The sequence below is a fragment of the Microcaecilia unicolor genome, chromosome 14 (assembly GCF_901765095.1).
Source record: "Microcaecilia unicolor chromosome 14, aMicUni1.1, whole genome shotgun sequence".
Classification (NCBI taxonomy): Eukaryota; Metazoa; Chordata; class Amphibia; order Gymnophiona; family Siphonopidae; genus Microcaecilia; species Microcaecilia unicolor.
In genome coordinates, this window is record NC_044044.1 from 34276801 (window position 1) to 34298855 (window position 22055).

Genomic DNA, 22055 nt, shown 5'->3' on the forward strand with positions numbered 1-22055 from the left:
AAAAAAGTATTACTATGAGTTTTTGTCTGGATTGGCCACTACTGGAAGCAGGATACTGGGCTAGATGGACCATTGATCTGACCTATTGTGGCTATTCTTATGTTCTTAATACAAGGAGTCCTTGTTGTGAAGAATGCAGTGTCCGCACTGGAGAATACTTGAATAGTTTCCTAGATAAATACACAGGATTTCCCTTGTTAAGGTTCCCAGTTTCATTTTGATTTCTAATCTTTGATCCCTTGCTCTGTATGTGGTGAATGTCTGTCTGTGTTTTGTGTGTAAAGAAGTCATTTAAAGGTGTTTTGTGTGTGGTAGGTAATAGCAGGTGGGGAGATTTGAGAAAGGGGGCACGTAGAAGAGGGGCTCAGGGGGGCCCCCGCTGAGAATTCTGAACTCCTTTTTCAGGGCAGAGAGATTCTGAAGCAGACAGCCAGGAGATGGCAGCACAGGCTAGAGGGAAAGCCAAGGAGTCCAGTCTTTTATTTTCAGAATAACACTTTTTCTGGGTTTCTTTTCTCTGTAGTTCTGGCCAGGCTCCCTCCCTCCTCCCCCTTGCATGGGGAATTATCAAGTTTGGCTGTTCTGAGTTTCATTTTGTTATTTGACTGTGGAGCAGACGCAACCGAGACAGCAATCAGGGAGATATGTGAGTCCAGTTTATAATGAGAGTGGGGTGAGGGTGGGTGGCTGAGATGGGTGAGGGGGTATTGACCAGGCGTTGTATGAGAACATGAGCTGTTACTTATGGTGCACTTTTCCATGGATCAGTAAAATCAGGGGTGGGGAGGAGGGCAGGAGCCACAGAGTTGGTACCAGCACAGGGACGGGACCCCTCTGCTGGCTCTCTTGTGATGTCCGATGGTCAACTCAGCCATAAAGGTGATGTCAGTCCCCCATCTCCCTGTCCACTTCACTCTTCCCCTCTTTCCCCATCTCTCTTCTTCTGACTCTCCTCCTCCTTCTCTTTCTCACTGCTCTTGTCTCTCTCTCTCTCTCTCTCCCCCTCTCCCCGTCCATCTCTTTCCTTCACACACTTTGTCTGTCTCACCATTATATTCTTTATCCAAAAGTCTCCTGCAGTCTTTAACTGGCCTCTTGTCCTCTCTCTCAGGCCAACATTCTGCTGTCTTGAAAATGTCCCACTACATCTAACCAATGTCTGTTTTCTCCCTGCCGGCCTCCCCGGCTCCAGCAGGTTTCAGGTTCTCTTCTGGATCTTCACATGCGGACTGGTCCATTCGGCCCCAACTCAGAGGCAGTATTATGGGCAAATTACATCTCCAAACTACCCCAATCCGTACCCCAATAACAATATCAGCGTGTGGAACATAGCTGTGCCCGAGGGCTTCCATGTCAAGCTGAACTTCTGGCAGTTCGACCTGGAGCCCTCCGAAGCCTGTAACTACGACTATGTGAAGGTGAGAGAAGGGGAAATGCAATCTATCTGTCTTTTGGAAAGCTAATATTCCCGAAAGTCCCTCTCACTGCCCCATGCTGATTCTATCCTAGTACCACAGACTGATGAGTCCAACTCACTGCCCCATGCTGAGTCCACCCCAGTACCACAGAGTCCCTCACTCACTGCTCCCAAGCTCAGCCGTATCCGGTAATACAATCTCCCACAATCATTGCTCCCATCCTGGGTCTTCTTTGGTACTTACAGGTTCACAGACCCAGGCTCAGTGTCCTACCCCAGCTTCATGCTTCTCTCAATCACTGCCCTTGAACTGAGTCCTCCCCAGTACTAAGGCCACAGAGGTCAAATACACACTACCCAAGCTACAGCCTTGTGGGTTCACGAGCACTGGTCTCACTGGGATACTCCTTCATTTGAGCCCTCCCCAGTACAGAAGTCTCAGGAGGTTCATCACATGAACTCACTGGGATACACTTTTTATCTTAGGTTTCAGCAGATAAGAAGGATTTGGGCAGATACTGTGGTCAGGTCGGTTCTAAAGTGGGTAACCACCCTAGTCAGCGAGAATTTCTATCCAGAGGAAACCGAATGAAGCTGCTTTTCAACTCCGACTTCTCCAATGAAGAAAATGGTGTCACGATCTTCTACAGAGGCTTCCTGGCCTTTTACCAAGCTGTGGGTATGTAGTTCATTCCTGGAAAAGAAAGGCAGGCCTGCAGCTCATACTCTGTCTTCCAGGAGGAAGGAAGGTGGGAGATCAGTCAAATTCATTTGGGCTCTGTGACTGTAACTAAGGAGGCCTGCCTTCAGCTCAAAGAGTGGGGGAGTTCTTGGTTGTCTCTCCAACCAGTAGGGTCCTCTCCTCTCCTCTGATGATGGAGTCCCTGGGACAATACCCGAAATACCTGGGTTCTCTGCCAGCCAGCAGTGTCTGTGGAACCTTAGATTGCCCCTTTCCTACCATGTCTCTTGTATCACGCTGCACGCTCTTATCCTGGCTTCTCTGCAGTGTCCAGCATTTTCAGCAGAAGAAACTTTGTAGTTCCCAGTGAAACATCCCGTCTGAAATACATCTCTGAAGGTGCTGGCATATAATAGCTAGGAAAGGGTAAGAGAACATAATCGGGTACAAAACTCACTAGAAAGCTACAGGCAATGGAAGGGTGAAGGTAGCAGATCTTGGGGTTTTAACTTTGATGACTCCTGTCTTGTTTCCTCCTCCCCACAAACACTCTAGACATGGATGAATGTGCTCCTGATGCTGATCAGACTAACCACGCTGAACAGCCCCTCTGCGATCACCATTGTCACAACTACATTGGAGGCTACTTCTGTTCCTGTCAACCAGGTTACCAGCTCCAGAGCGACCAAAGAACATGCAAAGGTAACTACGAGCAAAGACTGAGGAAAGGCTGCTCATCTCTGCTTTAGTGGTAATATAGTTATCTCAGATCATAGACCCCTGCTGTTCTTATCAAGATGTCTTGTGCAGCCACCACTTTTGCCAGGCTCTCACTCTTGCAGTGCTTGCTAGCTTTGATGAGGTTTTGCCAGGTCCTCATTTTGTCAGTCCATGCTAGCTTTGATGAGGTTCTGCCATTTTTGCAGTCCATGCTAGCTTTGATGAGGTTCTGCCAGGTCCTCATTTTGTCAGTCCATGCTAGTTTTGATAAGGTTCTGCTTGGGTCTTTGTCTTTCTTAAATATGGCAAACAGTTCACGTTTCAGTTATAGCTCCTTTCATCTGGGCCATTTTGAGAGGACACTGGAAGCAGAGTGAAAAGGGCAGAGAAAGGACAATGTGGTGTGTCAACATAATAATTTTCTCATATGCAAGAGGAGCTGCAAACCCTGTAATGCAAACAGCAGGATGTGATGTTATGCTGTCTCTGTGATTTCAGCTCAGTGCATGAATGAATTGTTTACGGAGGCAGAGGGATACATTTCCAGCCCGGAGTATCCAAGTCCATATCCTGCAGATCTCCGGTGTAACTACAGCATTCACCTGGAGAAGGGTTTAAGCATCACCCTGAAATTCTTGGATCCCTTTGAAATAGATGACCATCAGCAGGTCAAGTGTCCATACGACACTCTGCAGGTACCTTCATGCTAATCATTCATGTAGATGCTGATTGTCAAAGTTACATATTCAGTGGCTGCCCTGGCCATTCCCCACCTATCACGAATCATCCATAGGGCTCCATCTTTCATCTTTATGGATTGGATGGATATTTTTCAAAGAGATCGAGCAGGGGATCCACTGCAGAGACACTGTAAGCATGAGTGCACTCTCTGATCATGGTCTCAGTCAGCTGGAATGAAAAGAGGAGTCTGGGGTGATAGAAACTTTAGTAAAGGGCCCTTAAGATTGCAATAATCCAATTTTGAGAGCAATAGTGATTGTACTAACAATCTAAATTGCTCTAATTCAAAATACTTCCTAATTCACCTTAAGTTTCTCATCAGAAAAAAAGAACTTTTTATTAATGCATTCATTTGTGGTTCAAAAGACAATGTTTGATTTATGTATAACCTCAGAATCTGAATCACTGGAGCTAAAACATATTTAGTTTGATCACTTAAAAAATGATCATTCAATGAATCTGGTTTATTGTCAAACAAAAAAAAAAACCTGAATTTTGTCAGGAAGTATTTCTTCACTGAGAGGGCGGTAGGTACCTGGAATGTCCTTCCATGGAAAGAGGAGGAGATGAAAATGGTAAAGGAATTCAAAAGTGCGTGGGATAAACACAAAGGAATCCTGATTAGAAGGAATGGATCCAAAGAAGCTTAGCAGAAATTAGGTAGCAACACCTGTAATTGGGAAGCAAAGCCAGTGCTGGGCAAGACTTTTTAAGATCTGTTCCCTGATTGTGCCTTGGATGGGCTGCAGTGAGCTTTTCAGAGGCTTTGACAACTTCAGAAATTTAGAACAGGAACAGTGCCGGACAGACTCGTAAGGTCTGTGCCCTGAAAATGGAAGGACAAATCAAGAGCAAAGGACAATCCAACACAGAAGATGCTGCTTTAAAAGATGCTTTATTTGCTGCTTGGACACAAGGGACCCGACACGGTCCGTGTTTCAACGTCACAAAGCGCCTGTTTCAGGGGTCACATTATAATGTGACGACTCCCCTGAGCAGTGCTGTTGGTCAGCAGTGTTTCCCAAGCAGGGGCATAGCCAGACAACAGATTTTGGGTGGGCCTAGGCAAGAAGTGGGTGGGCACCAAGTGTTCTCCCCTTCACCCACCACCAAATAAAAATCTCAGCTGGCGGGAAAACGCTTCTTTCCACCTTAGCAGTCTGCAGCAGGCACGCGCTGAAAACTGAGCTTGCACAGGTGCTGGTATCCTGGAGAATGGCGTTTTCATCACCATCAGGGGGAAGTCTTCTGCTTGGAGAGCTTGGGATCCCCACCTGCTACCGCTAATACGTGTGCTGCTGTTGGGTGGGCCCCAGCCCACCCAGGCCCACCTGTGGCTACGCCACTGTTCCCAAGTGCAATGCTTTGCAGCTACCTTGGTTGCTCAGAGGCTTTTTCCAACCACTACTGTGATCCCCGAAGCAGGTGTTTTGTGACGCTGAAACACGGACCGTGTTGGGTCCTTTGTGTCCAAGCAGCAAATAAAGCATCTTTTAAAGCACCATCATCTGTGCTGCTTTATCCTTTAGCCTCCTTCGCGCTTGTACTTTTGACGTAGAGGTTGTTCTTGTTTGCTGTGCCTGATCCAAGGGCAAATCAAGATCAGGTATTGCCTATGAATTATCGCATCATACCATATGTAATGAGTTTATCTTGTTGGGCAGACTGGATGTACCGTACAGGTCTTTATGTGCCGTCATCTATTATGTTACTGTGTTCAATTTTAATTTATATTTCATCACCCAGGATCCTATCACAGTAGTGCATTTTTGGATAGCGTCAGTTATTTGCATCAAACTAAAAGAAAAACAAAACCTGGAATCATAATAACTGTGTCAACTGCATAAGTGTAAGTGCGGAGTCCTTCTGTATCCAATTCAAAGCCTGATTATGCAAAAAGACATTAAATAAAGCAGGTGACATGGGAGAGCCCTGAGGGACACCACAGGGGGTTCTGCCAGCTATCAGAAAGAACTCTGGTGGACAGGAAGCCTCTGAACCAGTTAAAACTGTATTAGTTATCACAATTTTAGTTAATTCGGTGAGCAGAATGTCACAGTCCACAGGAGAGATCAAATTGTCACATAAGTGCTTATGAGTTTCATTCAGTAGAGATCTCGCTTTATCAAGCAAAAAAACCTAGAACCATCTTAGTACTGTGACAGGGTCTAAACCCTGATTGGGATGAGTGCAAAATATTGTGCGTAAACATGGCGTATTTTCAAAGCACTTAGACTTACGAAGTTCCAAAGGTTTTAAGACTAAGTGCTTTGAAAATGAGCCTCCACATCATTCAACTGAGCACAGACCAAACCCTCCAAAAGCTTTCTAAATAATGGAATCGAGGCAACTGGCCTATAGTTTGAAACTAAATGAGTTAGTTCTTTTGAATCCTTATTTATTAGTTTAGTTTATTTATTAATTAGGATTTATTTACTGCCTTTTTGAAGGAATTCAGTCAAAGCGGTGTATAGTAAGAATTCAAACACAAGCAACAGACAATTACAGCAGTAAAAATATTCAGATAACAATATAAAGTATGGCATAGTTTACTACTTAGTCAACAGAATATGTAATAAAACATTTTAATAGACAGCGTAGGGTATAAGCAAAGATGGAACGTATAGATAGGTAAGAGAGTAAGCGGAGTTAGAAAATAAGGTGACTAATTTAAAGAAAGTTGATCATGAGGTCAGAGAGGTGATTAAATATTATCTTAGCTAAAATGTACCTAAGGAAAGCATCAACTGTGCCCATTCATAAAGAAGCGTCAACAACTGAGACAATACTAAGTCATCAAAGATGGCGGACATGAATCTAAAAAAACAGTAAGATTTAGAATATTTGGAAAACCATGAGTAAAATAAAGACCAAATCCTGTCACCAAGAATTTCTGACTGATCATTAATAGTATTATATTCAACCAAGCAGTCAGTTCTTTCAAATAATGCTCTCATTTTACTAACTTTAGTTTGAAACGAGATTGCCAGTTGAATGGCTGATGGATTCTCCTCTGTACCTGAGAATATTGTGCAGGATTTATAGACTATCAACTAATTCATCCATCCATTCATTGACTTTCCTTTCTTTATCAAAACCCCCAAACTGTTCCTCTGCTGCTTCTTATTGGTCCATTGGTTGAATCCCTGCCTCTATCTACCTCCCTGCTCCTATTCTTTGTCTCTCCCTTCATCCTGCAATGCATCGCTCCACTGATCACCCCATCTGGTCTTTGCCTGTGGATTGTTCATGACAAGCATGGGCTCACGATGAGAAACCTTCACTTTGTCCTTCCCACAGATCTATGCAAAAGGGAACAGGATTGGAAAATACTGCGGTAGGCAGAATCCAGGCATTATCGACACCCAGAGTCACAATGTGGACCTCCTCTTCTTAACTGATGACTCCGGAGACAGCCGAGGCTGGAAGATTCATTACACCTCAGAGCGTAAGGAGCTACTTCTTTCACACTGTCTCATGAGTCAGACTTCTGGGTCCAGTTCATGTAGGTGTCCTTGGGTTTGACTAGACTCTCTCTTTCCCTGAGCAGTGCCCTCCTGCATACGCTGCAGCAGTCTCATGTTGGCATAACATAGCAAACGACAGGATGTAAAGACCATGTGGACTATCCATGCCAGTTACAGAAGCCATGGCTCATGAACCTCATTAAGACGGGAATCTTTCTCTTGCAGGAGTTCGCTGTCCTGTGCCTGTTGTGCGGGATAAATTTAGCATCCTTAAACCGCAACAAGCAGAGTATCGCTTGCATGACTACATCCTTGTGAGCTGTAAGACAGGCTACAAGCTAATGGAGGTATTGTAGAGGTTGCCTAGGCCTGCTAGCATCTCCTCCACTCAGTGCTTCCACTCCTTCTCCCAGTTCAGTGTTCACCTTTTCTCCAGTTCCTACCTTTCTTTTTGTTTTTCTGTCCCCGGTTCTCCTTTTCTGATTTCAGTTTGGTGTCTGTCCTTCTCTTCCTCCTGTTTCAGTCCTTCTTTGTAATCTGCTCTTCTTGAGCACATATCTATACATGTAGAAAACTCAGCTCTGAACCTTTCCACATGTGCTCCTGAGCCAGGGACCCTCACCCCAGCAGCTTCCTCTCACAACTACCACCCCAGCAGCTTTCTCTCTTCTGCATCTTGCTGGAGTTTTGCATCCCTTCTCTTGAAGTGTTCGGCCATTGCTCCTCAAGTATCATGTTTCTTCTAGGATGATAAGGAGCTGAGGTCCTTCACCTCTGTCTGTCAACATGATGGCACCTGGCACAGAAAACTCCCACGCTGTGAAAGTAAGTGCACATGGTATGAAGCCTCCATACTGGCCTTGGTGGGAAGAATTGGTATTCACAGGCTCAATCATTCCCTCACACCTCTGTACAGAGGTTTCTTCTGTCATGAAAGTTTCTCCAATCTGTTCCACCGATGGACACCACCCATAACCCTACAGTACAGGAACTACAATCTCCTGTTTTTATTCCATCCTAATAAAGCTCTACACACTGTGGGTAACGCTGAACCCTACATTCATCCCTGGAAGGATTTCTGTTCCTGCAGTGAAAGGAATTTAGTGCCTGTATTTATTCTCCTCCACACAGTAGCCCACCACAGGAACTTCAGTGCTGCGATGAAAGCCTATCCCATGCCCCCCTCCCAATACACCCACACCCACACAAACACTGCTCCATCAGTGGAACCCAAGTCCTACTTTTACAGATCCAACATTCACATAAACACATTGCCGCATTGAACCTGCTTTGAGTGGGAAAGCGCGGGATATAAATGTAATAATAATAATAATAATAATAATACATAAACAATGTTTCACCAGTGTAACCCCAACCCTTCCTTGAAGGTTAACATACGGAAACACTGTTTCATCAATGGAACTCCAACCCTAACATAAACACAAGCATACAAATGTTGCCCCACTAGTGGAAACCCTACCCTACCCTGACATCTCACACACACGCATGCACGTACACATACAAAAATTCATATAACCACTGGCTTATCAATGGAAAACCAACCCAACCCTTGAGAGCCCACATACACACACATCCATACATAAACATACAATCGCTCATCTACCAATGGAAACCCAACCCAACCCTTGAGAGCCCACATACACACATGTATGCATGCATACACACACAAATTCATACAACCGCTCATCTATCAATAGAAACCCAACCCAACCCTTGAGAGCCCACATACACTCACATCCATACATAAACATACAATCGCTCATCTACCAATGGAAACCCAACCCAACCCTACTCTGACAGCTCACATAAGCATACACAAACACCATCAATGGCATCTCATCTCTTCTCAGGAGGGACTTTCTTAAACATTCACATTGTTGTAACATTCAGACTCCAACACTACCCTAGTGGGTGTCAATTCTTAGAGTTAGAGCCAAATTAATTCATATCTATATTCATTCAACCTTGAACTTTTCCATAAATCACATAACTGAGTTAAAATAAGGAACTGTGATTTGTATTTGAACTGTTGCCCTGTTTCTAAGTTATGACAGTGATATATTAATATTCGTCTTCCACAGTTGTGAGCTGCGGGAAGCCCAAGAAATTGGAAAATGGAAAGTACACTTATAAGAACTTGCCAAATGAGAACACATACCAGTCAGTTGTAAAGTATCAGTGTAACGAGCCTTATTACAGCATGGTAACAAAGAGCGACAATGGTGAGTCTTTGCAACTAAAATTGAGTTAATAGATAAACTACAGCCCATGCCACATATCTCCACCATGGGATTATAAAGTCTGATCTTCAATCACCCTCTCCGTGTTCTTCTTTTTATATATATTTCATTCCTCTTTGCATAATTACTTTATCTATAGGTCTATCTACACACAATGCATTTTCTTCCTCCCCTCCATACATCCATCATTTCCCCTTTTCAGCATAACTAGCCAATTTCCATCTTTCTCATTCTCCATTCAGACCTTCATCTGTCCTCTAGCCCTTCCACATCCATGTATCTCACTCTCTGCTCCTCTCCTGAAGCCCCCCAATTACAAGACCTTCTAAGATCAGACGTTCAGGGATCTCAGCCACAATGTAACCCGTTCCAGCTGGGCAATGCTCTGCCTCTCAATTCCTTTTATCGGTCTACTTAGGTCTGTCTCATGAAGAGGCTGGGGATCTGTTTTGGAAGCAGTGGAGAAGGATGAGAAGCGTGTTTGGACTCTGCTGGCATTTGTTTTATTAGTTGGGGTTGAGGTGGATAAGATTTGGTTTCTCTGCACCCTTCTCTGAGAGAAGAGAGAGTGTGGAAAACATTGTGGGGTTTACTGAGGGCAACAGCTGCGAGGATCAGGTTGCTGGGTTGGTTGAATGGATCAGGGGTTGTTGGTTATTAATTTTGTAGTAGGATTTTATTCATTTTTATTCAGATTATTCACATGTTACTTTTGAATTTTCCTATTCATTTTGGTTTGTTATAAAATGTTCTACGGCATTTTGATGTTTTTGATTCTAACACACTGAAAGAGAAATTCCGCTTGTCTCTTTTCTAGCCACGTACAGTTGCAGCGCTCAGCGCTTGTGGAAGGATTCAAAGGACCTTGAGGCCATTCCAGATTGTTTGCCAGGTGGGCAGGGCCCAGGGCTGAGGGAGACATTTTGGGGCAGAGTCCATTTGGGGTTTGTGTGCGAGTCTGTGTACATACTTGTATGCATTTATTTCATCATCTCTTTCTCATCTTAGCACAATAAGAGGTGAATTTATAAAGGGTGTCTAGACAAAGAAAGCACAAATGTTACATCTATATACCCTCGTAGAGTATTCCAGAGGAAGTAGATGCATCTGCCCTGAGGCACGTGTACCTGTCGGCTTATGAATGCATCTTGTAACATAGAGGAATGAGTGCCAAAATCCCATCCCTGTATCTACCCACATAACTATGTGGATTGAATGACTATGGAGCACATAAGATCATAAGAGTTGCAACTCTGGGTCAGACCATCAAGCCCAATATTCTGTTTCCGTTTACTAAATATTTGGTAACCTACCAATTCTGAAAACAGGCCTTAGTGGGTTACAATTAAAAAAAAAATCAATCATTTTGGAAAGGAACACCATAAAAAGACAAGACGGAGTAGACCAACCATCCTTACTAGGACTAAATCCCTTTTCCCTATCTGGACTGCTGAGGTAATGTAGGCCCACTGGGTTCAACCGCATCCAAATTTAACTGAATACCAAATGCCAGTTCAAAGAAATGTGCTTTTAGAAGGGACTTAAGTTTAGAGAAAGATAATCCAGACCTACAATACGGGGGCAAATTGTTCCAGAGAAAAGGTGATAGAAAGAAATAAGCCGAGCCAGGAGTAAGGCATAGAATCATAAACCAGCATCTGTAATGGACAGGCAGCCAGTGTAATTGAATGAGGAGGAATGGTCCCAACGCTTTGCCTTGTATAGGAAGCAAGCTGTAGAATTGAAAAATGTTTGAAGGCGAAGAAGAAGGTAGGAGGAAATACAACAGTAGACAGTGTTACAATAATCAATATGGGTGATAACAAAATCATGAATAAGGGTGTGGAGAGCATGGAAATCAAGAAACTGCTTAATTGGTCCAAGTATACCTGGCAGGAACCCCAAAATAGCAAGATTTCAAGTACTTAACCCCAGGGATTTCCCTGAATCTACCTTTATGGACATTTCCTCCAGGAACTTGTCCAAACCTCTTTTTTTAATCCAGCTACATTAACTGCTTTCACCACATCCTATGCCAGTGAGTTCCAGAGCTTAACTATGCTGAGTAAAACACAGTTTCTGCGACTTGTGTTAAATGTGCTGCTTAATAACTTCATGGCATGTCCCTAAGTCCCAGAACAAAGCAATTGATTCATGTTTATCCGTTCTACTCCAGTCAGGATTTTATGCAGTTTCTCTCCCAGCCCAGAGAAGAGTTTGGGTTTGGGGAGGAGACAGCGTGCAGAGAAAGAGGGTTAAATCAGGACATTGGATTTTTTAAATGGATTATTTTAACGTAGCAGCGTCTCTGTACTCTCCACTGTACAGTGTAACACTGTAGTACCTAGTGCTGACTTTGGCTTTGGTTGCTTTTTGTGTAGTGTGTGGGAAGCCTGACATGCCTGTGACGGGTATCGGAAGGATCATTGGAGGACATGAGGCAAAACACGGGACCTTCCCCTGGCAAGTGTATCTGCGGACATTTGGAGGTGGCTTGGGTGGTGGGGCGCTAATTGCCGATCGCTGGATCCTCACAGCTGCCCACGTGATACACCCCAAGGGCAATGCGAAACAAGACTTGCAGAGAATCATGGACAATACAGAGATCTATCTGGGGCACACCGAGGTTGAGGAACTGATTAAACTTGGCAATTACGCTGTGGAGAACATTTTTGTGCATCAGGACTACACAATGGATGAATACAATTACAATAACGACATTGCTCTCATCAAACTGTCAGGCAGTGTCACCATGAACAGGGATGCCATGCCGATCTGCCTTCCAGACAGCAGCCATAACACCCTCTACAGTGACAGGCAGCTGGGTTACGTGAGCGGCTTTGGAGTAACTGAGAACAAGATCGCAAAGAATCTTAGATACGTCTCACTCCCCATTGCGAGTGACCGTGAATGCAGAAATTATCTGGCAGGGAAAAATACTACTAATCACCCCTACATGTTTTCCGAGAATATGTTCTGTGCAGGTTTTCCTGAAACCGGTAAAATTCGCCAGGATTCTTGCCAGGGAGACAGTGGCGGAGTCTTCACTACGGAGGAGCTGAACACCAATCACTGGATTGCGATGGGCATCGTCTCTTGGGGAATCGGTTGCGGGAAAGGCTACGGTTTCTATACCAAACTGATCAACTATCGAGACTGGATGAGCGAGGTGATGAAGAACTAAAAAAAACCCTCATCGTCCTCATTAATGTTTGAAAAAAATAAGGACAGAACCTATGCAATAAATCCAAATTCTTTACAGAGCTCCCCGGTAAAATATTTCCTAAACACATAGAGGGTCATGCTGTAACAAGGTGTCTGGTAGGTACTTATATTCTATAAGGGAACATAGGGTCCACTTCCCTTTATAGAGTACTAGGGGTATCCCATTACATGTGTACATATTGCTTAGACATGAACACGCAAGCCAAACACAGTTACACACATAAGTGTGAGTCCCACCCATGCTCTGGCCAGCCGTTAGCCACATGCATGACCTCCCGTCAAATACACACTATGTAAGTTACACACATGTTTATAGGACAGTGGAAAATCAACACATATATATATATATATATATGTGCAAATATTCTAAACATTTATGCACATATCTGGCCAATGAATGTAACAGCCTGCTTCATGGAACTGTCGCTGCAGAGCCGAATATCCAGATAATGACTGCCATATCCAGATACGTGCGCTGACTGGAGCTATCGGGGGATAGCACTGCTGAAGGTCTTTCCAGACTGCCTCAGCACTATCCAGATACGAGCGTGAGCAGAAGAAGAATTTATCAGAGATTAGCAATATTCAACCCTCCATCTAGGTCAGAAAGCTACTTTTCTAATTCTATCTGGATAGTCCCAGCATGGTACGAACATGAGCAGAGGAAGAATTAGCAATATTCAACCCACTATCTGGGAAGGTCTCTGGCCATTGCCCCAGGTACAAAAAAAAAGTACCTGTATTTAATATGTAAACCGCTTTGATTGTAACCACAGAAAGGCGATATGAAGTCCCATAAAAAATAATGATTGTTTTACTGACAATTACTTTGCATAGGATGTGCCTGGTTTTACAACAGCTGCTCACTCATAAACGTATAGAAGGCAATTCTGTTACACAGCTCATACAATCAGGTGCCCGGGTGGAGCCCGATTCTATAAACAAAAATAGACAACTAGTTTCCTGTATAGAATATGATCCTAACCAGCATTAACACACCTAAGTCTTAGGAGCCGTCCCTTTGCCGGCCACAGTGTGCAAGTTATTACAGAAAGCACTTAGGTGACATATTGGCAAAAACATGTGAAACTTTGCACCTGCACATGTACTAAATCACGTAGCTCTAGTTCCTAGAATTGCACTGATAGCGTCTGCACCAGCAGACAGAAAATGCCCCATCTTCACACCCCAAAGAGCGTATTAGCCCAGTGGACCCAAGCTTGCTCCCCCCTCTCCCCCACAGGTCTAACCCCTCACATCCAGGATCTCTCTGAGCCATGGCCACACATCAAAGCACCCACCAAGAAGACCTTACCAGGGCCACTGAGAGACTGGGCCGGGCCCGGGGCAAGGCCGCCACTCCCCCCTCCACCCCTCTGAGGTCGCCACCGCTCCCCCTCCACCGCCCCCCCCCCCAGGTCGCCACAGCCACCGCTCCCCCCTCCACCCCCCCCCCAAGGTTGCCGCCGCTCTCCTCCCCTCCGTCCGCCACCGGGCCGGGCCCCCTGCAGTGAAATAGGAGCACCTCTCACCTCCGTGAAAGCAGCACTGCAGGCAGCAGAACGCCTCCCTTCAGCTCTCCTTGTGTCCCGCTCTCGCGGAAGTTACGTCAGATGAGGGTGGGACACAGGGAGGGAAGGAGACCCTAAGGGAGGCGATCTGCTGCCCTGCTGCCTGCAGTGCTGCTTTCACGGAGGTGAGAGGCACTGCGATTTCAATGCAGGGGGCAGACGGTCGATGACGGAGGGCGGGTGGGACTGTGGCGTCGGACCCCCCTTGGAGGCCCGGGCCTGGGGAATTGTGTCCCCCCTGCCCCCCCTCTCAGCGGCTATGGACCTTACCCTGTCCCATACAGTCAGACTCATGCCAATGGATGCAGCCCCCAGGCGGCCCTCCAGCAATGAAGGAATTACCCCAGCCCCAAGATCAATCCAGGCCCCTCCCCTCCCCACAGGAAGATCAGATCCTGTGCACTTCCAAATGAGGGAGCTGGACTGTGTAACAAGCATCATTTGAGACAGAAGATCCTCTGAAATGCTAACAAGGCTCAGGGGACAGCTGGGACTGGTGGGTCCTGCCTTCCTTGGGTGGTCAGGACATGCATCCTTTCATATAGTACGCACAAAACTCAGGCCCTTCCCCACCCTAATGCTTCTTTCTGTGGTATGTGCTCATTTCATCTCCCTGCAGCTCATGTTTCTTCCTGTGGTACCTGCCTCCTCCCTGGTACTGACTCCACATTCTGCCCTGAACACAGCATCCACAGGAAGCTCTAAGTGGTGCTGGATCTAGGAGACTTTGCAATGCACAACAGCAACTCTGCAGAAATACACATTTGCAGAATCCCTGAAACCACAGAATGATCACAAAGGACTCTCTAAACTCCTGTTAAATTGCAGGTCTGTAAACTGCCTTGCCTCAAAGCAATTAAAAGTTTGCAAAGCGCTCCTGATGAGAGGAGGTGCTCGCAGGGGCGAGTTTCCATTGATGGAGGAATAAGACACATCATTTATTTTCAGAGCTATTGTGCACTTTCCAGCAAAGTCTTAGGTGCAGGCGAGTGGAAGTGGCAAGTTTCATAGTGAAAGTTAAGCCTCCTGTTGCCTTTGAAAATTGGGGTAAAAAACAGGGCACCGTCTTTGCCCCAGTGTGATGCACTTAAAAATTGCTCTGAAGGGGTAAAAGCCACATCTCTGCAAATAGCAGTGTTTTATGCTTGCAAACTGTACACAAGTCTGCGTCTTTATACCTATTTACCATAACTGAGCAGAAGTGAATCCTGAGGTGGGGTTAGGGAGGGGTCGGCACAGATTTTATAATCTACATGCTTACAGTGAAGCCAGAAATTTGTGTGGTTAACAGAAGGGGTGAATGTAATCATGTAAGTTCCCCCACGGTCATTTTCAAAGTGAGAATCATCATCGGTGCCCACACAGGGAAAAGTATGTTTCTCTGTGTGCTCAGTTGTAAAATCACCCGCTTAATGCTGATAAGGATTATTAATTTCCAAAAGTCTCACCTTGTATTGGTAATAAACTTCCAGACTTAGAATGTAACAAAGATTTAGTAAAAATAAAAGAGAATTCATAAATTCAGACTCCTATTTTTCCAAGATCAGTCAAATAATTCTCTGTTGAGTGAGATTCCAACTCAGGGGACAGAAAAGGAGCTTCAAGCCCACCTGTCTACTGGGAAGAATGAGTGAGACTCCATTGTGGAGTGTGAGATGGGGGAATGAGTAAGACCCCATCATGGGGTGCACAAGGTCAGTGAAGGGAGAAATTACTCAGACTCCATCAGGTTACGTGAGGTCAGGAGTAGGGTCTGAGTGGGATTCTACTGCATCACATCTGCCCGCAACCTCGGAGTCATCTTTGATTCCTCCCTCTCCTTCTCTGCGCATATCCAACAGACTGCCAAGACCTGTCGCTTCTTCCTCTTTAACATCAGCAAAATTCGCCCTTTCCTATCTGAGCACACCACACGAACTCTCGTCCACGCTCTCATTACCTCTCGCCTTGACTACTGCAACTTACTCCTCACCGGCCTCCCACTTAGCCATCTATCCCCCCTTCAATCCGTTCAGAACGCTGCCGCACGTCTTATATTCCGCCAGAACCGATATACTCACATCACCCCTCTCCTCAAGTCACTCCACTGGCTTCCGATCAGATACCGCATACAATTCAAGATTCTCCTCCTTACCTACAAATGCACCCGGTCTGCGGCTCCTCACTACCTCTCTACTCTCATCTCCCCCTATGTTCCCGCCCATAACCTCCGCTCACAGGACAAATCACTCCTTTCAGTTCCGTTCTCCGCCACTGCCAACTCCAGGCTCCGCTCATTCTGCCTTGCCTCACCCTATGCCTGGAACAATCTTCCTCAACCCCTACGCCAAGCCCCCCTCCCTACCCATCTTCAAATCTCTGCTTAAAACTCACCTCTTCAATGCTGCTTTCGGCACCTAACCTTTCGTGAAATATAGTATGCCCTATCAGACGGACTCTACACTTGTCTTTAGATTGTTTAGATTGTCTTTAGATTGTACACCTGTCTTTTAGATTGTAAGCTCCTTGAGCAGGGACTGTCCTTCCATGTTAAATTGTACAGCGCTGCGTAACCCTAATTGTACAGCGCAGCGTAACCCTAGTAGAGCTTTAGAAATGTTAAGTAGTAGTAGTAGGGTAGAGGGTGAGTATGTGATGACAAGGATAGAGATTGTTTGAGACAGCACCTGGGACTAATGGTACCACCAGCCTGTGATAAAACCAAAGCAATCTAAGTTTTGCAGCTGGGGCACTGGAGAGTTAAGTGATTTGCCCAGGGTCACAAGGAGCTGCAGTGGGAATCAAACCCATTTCCCCAGCTTCTCATCCCATTAGGCTACTCCTCAGAGACCAGAATTGCACTTGGTTCATAGTCAGAGCCCTTGTGAACACACAGGATCAGTAAAGCACATGACTTCCAGCTACTGTCCTCAGCAATCGATCTTTTCCTAGTCTGAAGGTCCTTATCCTGTGTTTACCAGTTCATGGTGCCAAAGCCTCAGTAGAGTTTTAACCTCGTCTTTCTACTGTCCATTCGCCATGTGTTCTGGGCTCAAGTCCAATGTCCTCTCAATGCAAACAGCCCCAGATCGAGGCTGGAGACCTCCATATCCCACCCCTCTCTGTGTCTCAACTGCCAGCCTCAAGCCATTATGTGGCGAGTCTTTTTCCTTACCTCTAATTCCATCCCCCTCACACTCAGGGTCCTGCTGCCCAGCTGTAAAAGCCACTGCTGTCCTCAACACTAAACACTGACCCACTGGTTACACCTTTCAAGGGTAAATGCCACAGTGTCCATCTTAATATTGGCTTATGGACTTTTCTTTTAGGAAATTAGCCAAACCTTTTTAAAACCCTGCTAAGCTAAATGCTTTTACCACATTCTCTGGCAACGAATTCCCAAGCCTGTAAATTTTAGGGCAGTTCCATCATACATTGAAATGAGTGCCAGATACAACTCAGATACAATGAGGAGAACCTGGCATGGGATATGATATAGCCACTGTATAACAATTCTATTCTCTTGCAACATACCAAAAGCAGTCTTCCACTTGCATTCAGATGTAAACATTCACCTTTCTCAAGATGACTCCAAGATTCAGATGCAGGAGGTAGGTCCCTGCCCCAGAGCGCTTACATTGTAAGCTGTACCTAAGGCAGTGGAGGGTTAATTTGCTTGCTAAGGCCCATCTATGGGAGATGTAGGATTTAAAGATTTTGAACCCAGGATCCTCTGGTTTTCAGTCCACTACCTTCATCATCAGTCTACTTCTGCCCTCTCACTGACAATTAAAAGGGGGGTATTTTTAGGCCAATAGTTGAAATTTAGACTTTCCTGTTAAAGCAATGAAGTAACAGTTTAGGGAAGCTTAACATTACATATTACCTTCTCAACCTCAGAAGTCCTCAATATGACCACGAAACTCATCAGTGGTATAAGAGCCTATGAACACAGAACACTGAGTTTGCGTTTTCAGGCTGTTCAGAGCCCCGGGCAGCTATCACAGAGTTTTCATAGGCGCTGTCTGCAGCCAGCCTGGAGGAGGGACTTCTTAGGAGCCAGTATTAAGTCTGTGCTGCTCAGCAATTTTAAAACTGCAGCCGCTATGGGTAAAAAAAAAAATGCTGGATATTCAGTGCCAGAATCTGGATACTGGTCAACACTGAATAGCTGGGAATCCAGATCACTGGTGGTCTATTAAAGCTTACCTATTTGAACAATACTTTTCTTTTCGTTTTCTAGTTCTGTTTCAATTTGATTTGCTTTATTGTTTAAATGTTCTTGTGTTTGTTATTCTTCTTCTGGAGTATTCTCTGAAAGAATGTAAACTGCTTTGAATCCATATAACCCTTGACCCCTCTGAAGCGCCACCAATGGACCTGCCTGGCACAGTCCAGAGATTGCCAAGCTGGTCAGAGGGAATATTGTAACCACACTCCCTGGGCTCCCTGTTTCAAGTGGTCTAGTAATTTAAGGAAACAGGCTGCACAGCGGTGATGCATACTTGGCCTCCTCATTCACTACAACTTTCCTGCAATAAAATTATACGCTCTCAAGCTCTGCCATTCCTCAGAGCTCTCTGGGGACACTCGGTGAAATAAACCAGCCTTCATCTAACCATTTCCTCCACCAGCTGGGGGACCTTCTCAGTGCTGACCTGGCTAAGTCCTTTCACATTGGCTGGTTACTCGCTGCATGTATTCAGATCTGTGAGCTAATGCTTTCTTTCATAGATAGATATATTTCTCTGATATAGAGATTGTTATTGTCTATTCTTTCATAAACACATTTCCCCTGGCTTCCTGTGAATACAGCATCATTTACATTACATGAAAGTACTTGAATTCAGGAACAGCAACACTCAGAGGAACTAAAGAGAAAATAGTCTCGATCGAAGGAACAGGAACACAGGGAGGAACTAAACAGAAAAGAGTTCTGCTTGCCAAATAAAGCAGAAACGGGGAGAGAAGGAGACACAGAAATTAAAGCAGAAGGCAATAACTACAGATACAGGAACTGCTGAGGGGAGGGGGGGCAGGAGGAGAAAAGCAGGGACAATATTTATTTATTACGATTTTGCCCACACCTTTTTCAGTAACATAGTAGATGACAGCAGAGAAAGACCTGTACGGTCTATCCAGTCTGCCCAACAAGATAAACTCATATGTGCTACTTTATGTGTATACCTGACTTTGATTTGTATCTGCCATTTTCAGGGCACAGACCGTAGAGAAGTCTGCCCAGCACTAGCCCCGCCTCCCAACCACTAGCCCCACCTCCCAACCACTAGCCCCGCCTCCCAACCACCGGCTCTGCCACCCAATCTCCGCTAAACTTCTGAGGATCCATTCCTTCTGAACAGGATCCCTTTATGTTTATCCCACGCATTTTTGAACTCCGTTACCGTTTTCATCTCCACCACCTCCCGCAGGAGGGCATTCCAAGCATCCACCACTTTCTCCGTGAAAAAATACTTCCTGACATTTTTCTTGCGTCTGCCCCCCGTCAACCTCATTTCATGTCCTCTAGTTCTACTGCCTTCCCATCTACAGAAAAGGTTCGTTTGCGGATTAATACCTTTCAAATATTTGAACGTCTGTATCATATCACCCCTGTTTCTCCTTGCCTCCAGGGTATACATGTTCAGGTCAACAAGTCTCTCCTCATATGTCTTGTAACGCAAATCCCATACCATTCTCATAGCTTTTCTTTGCACCGCTCAAGGTAGTAGCTCAAGGTGAGTTACATTCAGGTACACTGGGTATTCCTGTGTCCCTGGAGGACTCACAATCTAAGTTTGTACCTGAAGCAATGGAGAGTTAAGTGATTTGCCAAAGGTCACAAGGAGCATTAGTGGCATTTGACGCAGTCTCTGGATGTCAAGACTGGTGCTCTAACCACTAGGCCAGAGATACAGGAACTGCTAAGAGGAGAGAGAGGGGAACCAGGAGGGAAAAATCAGGGACGATAAACAGAGACACAGGAACTGCTGTGGAGGGGGAGAGAGAAAGAGAGGGAGAGGCAGGGGGAATAACCAGAGATACAAGAATTGCTGAGGGGAGAAAGAGGCAGGAGAAAAGTAAAACTGTTGTGTCCAGTTTTAGAAGATTGGAATACTACTTATGCACAAATTTCAAAGCGTATGGATTTGATTGAATCTTGGGTTGGGCAACATAAAGCTAAAAATTAACAAAGAAAAGACACGGTATTTATGGCCTGGGACCTTTGGACCATCCTTTCTGCTACAATATGGTAATTGTAGGGTCAGATTGTTTTAGTTTTGGGACAGAGTCCAAATTATTGGGAGTGGTGATAGAAAGTACACTCAACTCAGTATGAAGACGCAAATTAATTTGGCTGTCAAGAAATTACATTGAACTCTACATCGAATATGAAATCCCAAATTGCTAAGCTGATTAGTACTGTCTTTTTCAAGTTAAAACTTATTGTAATGCTTTGTTCTTAGGGCTACCTAAAAACGCAGCAGTGCGCATTCTGCTTTGAGAATTTCACCCCTGCTGTGATTTCATTGCATTTTAGGATCTAGTATAAAATTTTACTGTTAGTCTTTGACTAATAAGATTTCTCCCGTTATTGCTTCTAGTCTGCATGTTCAACAACCTGTTCGATCTTTAAGATCAGCTTCTGGCAATGTGTTAGATGGTTCCTTCCTTTAAACTGATTTATTTAGATGAGTGTAGGACTCGGGCTTTTATGTTGCCTTCAGAGGAAAGGGCTTTGAAACGTTTGCCTGATTTTTAAGGCAGTTCTGAAAACTGTACTATTCCAGAGAGCTTTCCCTACTTCCTAGGGCTGGCTGATCCCTGTGGTTTTGAAAATGTGTCTGTTGTACATTTATGGCCTTTGTTAAAATTACGAACCCGCTCAGGATTGTAAATGATACATGCTATGAATTTTATAAATAAATAAAGAATATAAACATTCTTGGCAGCCTGCTGGGGGTAACCCAGGTATCGCCGATGTTCAGTTTCCCAGTTAACTCAGGACAGGCTCTTTGCTGTTCCGGGTATCACCGCTGAGTACTGGTTCTGCCTGGACACTGTCTGGATAGTGTCTTGGCAAGTCACAAAGCATCTTCTTCAGTCCTGTGGACCCGGTCAACAAGAGCTTCTCCAACCCAGTTAACTATGCGAATATCAACCCCGAGATAACTAAGAAGCTTCCATTTGTGCTAGGAGACAATCTGGGGAAGGTATGAATCCAGACAGAAGAGTGGGCTGCATGAAACCTATTTCTGATCTAGTCCCCTCTGCCCATTGCTCTTCTGGTTTAACCTCACTTTAGGTTTTCTATTGTATGAGGAAGCTGGTTTAGAAATGTTAATCAAAATGGCGAGTGTCATACTCACTCGCAAGTGCGCAGTAGAGACCCTCTTTGCCCCGCCCCCGCGTCAATACGTGATGATGGGGGCGGAACAGAGAAGGTCTCTACTGCGCAATGCATTTGCGAGGGACGAAACCGCCGTCACTAACACTCCCCCCACCCTCCACCCGGCCGGGCCCTCGCTCCGCTATTGAAACAGCGAGGGAACGTACGTAGCACACGGCTGTGCTCTGATGAGCTGCCGTCTTTCCTTCTTCTTCTCTGCCTGTGTCCCGCCCTCGACGACGTTACATCACACGAGGGCGGGACACAGGCAGAGAAGAAGAAGGAAAGACGGCAGCTCATCAGAGCACAGCCGTGTGCTACGTACGTTCCCTCGCTGTTTCAATAGCGGAGCGAGGGCCCGGGCCGGATGGAGGGGTGGCGAGCTCGGCGGCGGGGGGGGGGGGGGCCTTGCAGCGGCGACGGGAAGGGGCTTTCAACCCCCCCTTTCCTATACTAGCCCGTTTTTACGGGCTCAACGGCTAGTATATAAATAAATTAGATTGGTTGATGTTTGAGTAACTGGGTTTTTTAAAATTTCTTTAAAGTGTCATTAAATAAAAATTTAAAACACACACACACAAAAAAAAACCCAAACACCTGCG

At 45.2% G+C, this 22055-nt stretch overlaps 1 protein-coding gene across 1 annotated transcript; it reads left to right on the top strand.

Annotated features, from left to right (window-relative positions):
• Nucleotides 1–540: 540 nt before the first annotated feature.
• On the top strand, nt 541–12551 carry C1R (complement C1r). Its single transcript, XM_030187216.1, has 11 exons — nt 541–646; nt 1196–1418; nt 1904–2096; nt 2655–2801; nt 3318–3514; nt 6861–7008; nt 7253–7374; nt 7774–7852; nt 9130–9270; nt 10106–10180; nt 11670–12551. Coding segments are annotated over exons 1-11 (2130 nt in total). The 5' UTR covers nt 541–644; the 3' UTR covers nt 12473–12551.
• The last annotated feature ends 9504 nt before the right edge of the window (nt 12552–22055 follow it).